Source organism: Castor canadensis, chromosome 1 (assembly GCF_047511655.1).
Source record: "Castor canadensis chromosome 1, mCasCan1.hap1v2, whole genome shotgun sequence".
Taxonomy (NCBI): Eukaryota; Metazoa; Chordata; class Mammalia; order Rodentia; family Castoridae; genus Castor; species Castor canadensis.
In genome coordinates, this window is record NC_133386.1 from 146,276,140 (window position 1) to 146,282,907 (window position 6,768).

General features: G+C 34.1%; 1 protein-coding gene across 1 annotated transcript; it reads right to left on the reverse strand.

Moving 5' to 3' along the window:
* Window positions 1-3,607: 3,607 nt before the first annotated feature.
* LOC109699623 (olfactory receptor 5P6-like) lies at window positions 3,608-4,553 on the reverse strand. Its single transcript, XM_020184422.2, has one exon. It carries the CDS (start codon window positions 4,550-4,552, stop codon window positions 3,608-3,610), a length of 945 nt encoding a protein of 314 aa, XP_020040011.1. The 5' UTR covers window position 4,553.
* Between the last annotated feature and the right edge of the window lie 2,215 nt (window positions 4,554-6,768).

The window sequence follows — 6,768 nt, forward strand, 5'->3', positions numbered from 1 at the left end:
GGTTATTAACATATCACATTACCTAGAACATTTATCATTTCTTTGTGGTAAAACCTCTGAGCTACTTTAAATATACAATGTATTATTATTACTAACTAGTCACCCTACTGTGCAATAAACCCGGAATTTAAGCTTCCTGATAAACTGTAACATTGTAAGTAGGTACAATGTTACAATTTATAATTTCCATTTGGCTCCTTTTTCCATTTCTTTACTGAGCTTTTCTAATGGCTTCATTCCTACCAAGAAAATCAGTGATTGCTGATTGAATGAAGCATTTTTAATAGTTGCTTTAAAATCCCTTTTAGATAATTTCAAAATCTGATTCATCTAAATGTTGGCATCAAACCATTTTTAATCTTTTGGCTCTTGGTAGAACTAGTGGTTTTTACTGTATTATGGACATTTTGAGTATCACGTTATGAGATGCTGAGTCATAGTCATTCTTTTTTTTTAGCAGGTAGTCCTCCTATTGAGATACAGCTACAATATTAGTCAAGTGTGTGTGTTCAGTTTCCTGTTGGGCCCCACTGACACCAGGCTTCCATAAGTGGAAGGTGACTCTTTCTGTCTCCTTTCAGTGTGTGAGTGCAAGTTCAGCTGCCAGTTGCTGTTGACTCCCAAGCAGTGAAGGTGAGGCCCTAGCTTGCTTGCCTCCTTGCCTATAGTAAACTTTGCTCACTGTTGGGACTCACTGCCACTAGAGAAGGAAGAACTGGTGAGCTGGCTTGCATTGCTTCTTGTTGCAGGTGGAGATGGAAGATCAGGTCGCCAGAGGGCCTCACACACAGGGATGGGGACAGAGTACCAAAAAGTCCCATCTTTTAGGTCTGTGGCTTCCAGGTGAAGTAGAATCTCATTTCCCAATTTGAAATGCTACACTGTGCTGATAGAGGAATAGTAAGGAGGATCAGTCTTTCAGTTGGCCCCAGTGATACTTGGGTAGTAGGAAGGTGCCATTTTCATCAGTGTTTGTGTGAAGTATGGGAAGCTTTTCACTAGGATGTTCACTTCTGTTAAGACCATGATTTCCCCAGTTTTCTTCTTATGTTCCATCTAAAGTTTATTTTTTTAATGATAAGCGGGAGATCCTGAAAAGAATGAGACTACTTTATCTTCAGTGGAATTAGAAATCTAAACCTTCAAATATGTAAACGTATTTACCTAGCTTCATATTTGTCTGGTGTCAAAAAGGTAGTCTAATGCAAATTACCTTGTCATTTTCAGATATGGAAATCTCATATTTAGTAAGAGCAAAAAGTTTGCTAGAAATAAATGTGACAGAAACAAAGTTCTCTAGTGTTCTCAAAGAGTTCATCCCTCCATTCCTACATGAGAGTTTATGCCATAAAAGAAATCAAAGTATTAAAATAATATTTGTGAACTTGATCATTTGCTTAACCTATGTTTGCGTCAGTTACATCCTCTATAAAATAAGAATTTAAATACAGCAGAATCAATGTTCCAACACAAGTAGAAGTTTCATTCAGCCATTCATTGGTATATTAATTTTTTCATTCATTCATATCAAATGCATTTAAACTTACTATGTTCCTATGTTCCTATGAAATGTATGAACACTAGAAACTGAGGCAAGAGGAAGCTATTGTAACTGTCTACCTGAAGCTTCCAACATTGTGGAAAAACAATCACTGAATATGTAACTATCAGTGCACTGAAATTTTTTAGGAAAATACACAGGGTTCTACATAGGCATAATAGTGTTCTTAGTAATGTCTGAAGCTTTAATAAGGCTAGCTAGAAATGGTCAAATAACACATAGTCTGGTAGCTGTAGCATAAGATGTTTTCCAGGTGAAGGGAAAAGTGTATTGCAGGTAGAGGTCCTGCATGTGAGGAACTCTTGAGGCAACAAAGAATAGGGACATGTTTAAGGATTTGAGAGAAGATCAAAAGATTAATTCCTAGAATGTGTGTGCACAAGGGCTGAGAGAAAATTAATGAGAGATGAGAAGAAAACAAAGGCCATATTCAGGAACTTGTAAGACATGTTCAGAAGTGTTGCTTTTATTTTAAGATCTTTGGAAGCTTCATCAAAAAATATTTTTTAATTATGGTTATGTTTGGTATGTGGAACATGAATTGGAAAAATGTAAGAGTCATAATGAAGAGATCTTGTTAGAGGTTGTATTAGCTAGGCTTTCCTAAGGGAACTGATTATATTTTTGTACTATATCTATCTATCTATCTATCATCTATCTATTGTCTATCTATCCATTATCTATTTACACACATATATACATGCACACATCTATCTATACAGAGACATGGAGATACTAAGGAGTTGCGTTTTGCAATTGTTGCACTGTAAGGTCCAAAATCCATAGGATAGATCAGCAGATTGACATTTCAATAAGAGTGTTATAGTCAAGAGTCCAAACCAATATGGAAATATGTCTAACCTCTTCAGAAGACCTCAGTCTTTTCTCGTAAGGCTTTACGCTGATCAAACAAGATCCGTCTATATTTTCAAGGCTAATCTGCTTTAGTCAAGGACTGAAGATTTAAGTGTTCATTGCATCACAAAAAATGCCATCAGAGGCACATCAGGACTTGTGTTCAACCAAACAATGGGCATCAGAGTTTAGTCAAATTGACAGATAAAATTACTCATTACACTTTGACTACTTATTGTAAACTAAATCTAAAAGGCAGTCAGTTTGAAGTAGAAAGATTGACAATGAAGATGGAGAGTAGTAGATAAATTTTTAACCAGAATGTAGAAAATTTCATGATCAAATGTAAGAGTGCAGACAGGAGAGTGAAATAAATTACTCTCACACTTCTAAATCCCTAGACAGATTGAATTATGATGACACTGACTTGAAGAGAAGTTGGGACTGAAAGAGAGGGCAGGGAAAGATAAATGAATGTGGTGGTCATCAGAGTAGAGGTAAATTAAGACTAAGGGGAAGCGTAGGATAGGATGTGGCTCAGTGATAGAGCCTCCTTACCATGTGCCAGGCTCTGGGTTCCATCATCTGAACTAAAGAAAAGAGAACATTGTCAGGGGAGCAGGTTTGTCAGGACATCCCATCCTTTTGATGTGTGTAGACCTTGCTTATATCCAAAGCTGTTGAAAATGCAGACTGAAATTTTGTGAGTCTACAAGGGTAAAAACCAACAGATAGCCATACTACAAGAAAAACATCACCAGTAATTTTATTGTCTTGTACATTTTGTAATTTTCTCTCAATGCATACTAAGTCATAATTACAGTTACTGTGCAGATTTCAGGGTGAGTTGCTGTTGAAAATGGCCCCAATCCTAAACATTTGTATGTTTAGCAATATGAATTCATAGCAACTAACTACATTTCAAAAATATGAGTACATCAGAAAAAGAATTTTCAGCAGATTATTGTTATCGGAAATATTTTTCTTAGTTATAGATTATATTAAATTTATTAAATATTACTCACCATGAACCTATGACTTACTATTTGATATCTTAAATCTACCCTGTACATTTACTAAAAACATTCACACTGTTATATATCAGTAGATATATTTCAATATTCAGTTAACTTTTATTATTGTATCTATGTGATATCATTACTTTATAAAGTCTGACAAAATAACATGTTGCTAAGAAAATATTTTCCTACCAAGCATTCTCTTCAGAGACTCCTTAATCTCATTATTCCTGAGACTATAGATCAGGGGGTTTAATGTGGGGATCATCACTGTGTAGAACACTGATATCACCTTGTTCTGGTCAGAAGAGAAGAAAGACTTGGGCATCACATAAATGAATGAAATGGTTCCATAGTACAGAATGACCACAGTGAGGTGGGAGGTGCAGGTGGAGAAGGTCTTGTGGCAGCCCCCAATGGAATGCATCTTCAGGACGGTGATGAGGATGTAGATATAGGAGACGGCAATGACTATCATTGTGAATGCGATGATGGAGCCAGCAGAAAATGAGGAAACAACTGTGAGGACACTGACATCAGAACAGGAGAGTCCAACTAAAGGAGCAAAATCACAGAAAAAGTGATTGACTCTATTTGATCCACAGAAGAGTAAACTATAGAAGCAAATAGTAAAAGTGCAACTATTGAGAAAACCACCTGTATAAGTTATTATAAGCAACTGGACACAGACCTGTGTGGACATTTTGGTTGAATACAGCAGGGGGTTGCAGATGGCCACAAATCGATCATATGCCATAACAGCCAGAAGGAAGCACTCAACTGTCCCAAAGAAAACAACTAAACCAAGCTGGCTACCACATCCAATGTAGGAGATTGTATTTCTCTTTACTAGGAAGTTAACAAGCATATTGGGTATGACAGAAGAAGAAAAGCCTATGTCAGTAAAAGCTAAATGGCTCAGAAAAAAGTACATGGGATGGTGGAGCTGGGAAGAGACTCTGATAAGAATGACTGTGCTGAGATTGCCAGTTATGGTGACCAGGTAGATGCACAGGATGACCATGAAGAGGATGACTCGAAGGACTGGATCATCTGTCAAACCCAACAAAATGAACTCTGTCACTGCAGTGCGGTTCCCATCCACCAGGGAATCCATGGGACACTGTAGCTGTTTCTAAAAGCAAACCAAAACATTGCATGAAAGAATGTGTAAATGTGATGCTTTTATTTTCATTAACACATGTGGAATATCAATATATTCAAATACCAACACATATTGACATGCAGTTATGAATCTGTGGTAATATTCAAAATAATATTAGCAAAAACACCACAGAATTCTTTTATATTAATATCTATTTTTTCCTTATATATTATATTTTCCAAAAAGTGAATCTAAAGTAACTCAAAAATCAAATGATGAAAATACAAGGCATATAAGAATAACAAAAATAAGTGCTGAGTACATTGGAACAAAAGGGTTTTGTAAAAAAGACACAAATAGTAGCTAATATTTATTTACTTGCTTCCAAAATGAGAAGAATTATATATATAAACAGATGTACATAATATTTATTATATAAATAAACAAATGTGCATAGTTTATGACATTTTCAATAAAATAATATTAGTTGTTTTCATTACTATTTTTTAATTATTTTTATTTTTTGGCAGTACTGGGGTTTGAACTCAGGGTCTCAAGCTTACTAGGCAGCTCTACCCTATAAGCCACTCCACCAGCCCTTTCATTACTATTTTGTAGATAAATACCAGAAACTAAAATTTATGTAAATTCCATGAGCTTACATAGCAAGTAATAAAGCAAGAAATATGAGTCCTAGGAATATGATTGCTTATTCCCTTAGTAACTATGTAGCAATGAAGTTAAACAATACTTTTTATGAAGTATAATATACCCAGAAATGAGAAGATAATAAGCTTGTTTAAGCCTCTAAGAGCAAATGTGCAAAAGTCTCAAGTTGTTACATATTTCACAATATTTATTAGTTAAATGTGACCTTTTTTTAAAAAGAAGAAATATTGTTATCAATAATATAATCTCAGAAGAATTTTAAATTAAGCTTGGAAATTTGGTAACGTATTGTAAATTTACTGGACACTTTTATGTTTTTCAAACAGAAAAATCATTTTATCAAATAATTTGAAATATCAAGGTAATCACTATGAAAAAAAGATTTGATACTCAGCACATAATTAAAGTACATTCATTCAGATAAGCCATATCACATCCTACGGTAACAATGATTTCTAAAGGAATTTTTTAGCACAAAATACAGTCCTTTCAAACATATGTAGCTACATAAAGTATATGCTAAACTTAAGAAGTATCCCTGAGTTAGTGGTCATGTTACTCTTTGTCTCCAAATTTCTGAGTGTATATATCAAGGTTTTTCTTAAGCTTGCCTTGAATCTACAGTATTCAGATGCATAAAGTCAGTATTTCTGCATTATTTTTACAACTTTACACTTCAAAATCTTCAAATATCAAGAAATACCTAAAGCAACTCAAAGCTAGCATTTTTGCAGAGTGCCAAATTTGGATAGTGCTGAAAGACCATATGCATTTCTGTCTTACGGTTAAGTAAACAAGCAAGTCTGGCAACTTGAATTATTATTGTTTACTCACACGAAACCAATGGTGGAAAAAGAACAAGTCAGCCCAATTGCTAACTAGTTGATTCCTTGATTAACAACTGCCTTGTTTGCCCACTATGACTGTGAGAACATTAACTTTAGAGAGTAATGTTTTCTCAAATGGTTAATGAGAATCAATATATCAGATTCTTTAGAGAAAGCTTGTCTTATCTCATGAACTGAGAACTCATTTATTTCTCATTAACAAATCAATGTCATACTGGTTATGCAGATATGTCTATATCTATATCTTAATATATTTTTATTTTTATTCTCCTTTGGGGGTAAAATCTCTGAAGATGTGAATTCAAAAGTATCACAGTGCATCATTATATTCCTTACTGAATATTGAGCAATTCAACTTACACAGAAAACAATCAATAATTCAAGATTCTACCAATTCTCAAGTGGTCAATTATTTCTTTGTTTTCTATTGAAGCGTTCAGGTTTAGTTCTACAATCTTTACTTAATAATTACTGGAGAATAAATTTTAATAAATTATCTTGTAGATAAATATCAGTTCCAAATTTATTTTGATATTAATGATTAAGAAACAGTACTAAATTTGCGGTATGAAATATTAGTCTTATATCTAACCCTTCAATACGTGTTTATTGAGAAGTATTTCGTATTGACATCTAAAATACCTTCCCACTATAAAATTCCTTCCGTGGTCATTTTATGCCAAAAACTATGATAAGCATTTTCCTAAATCT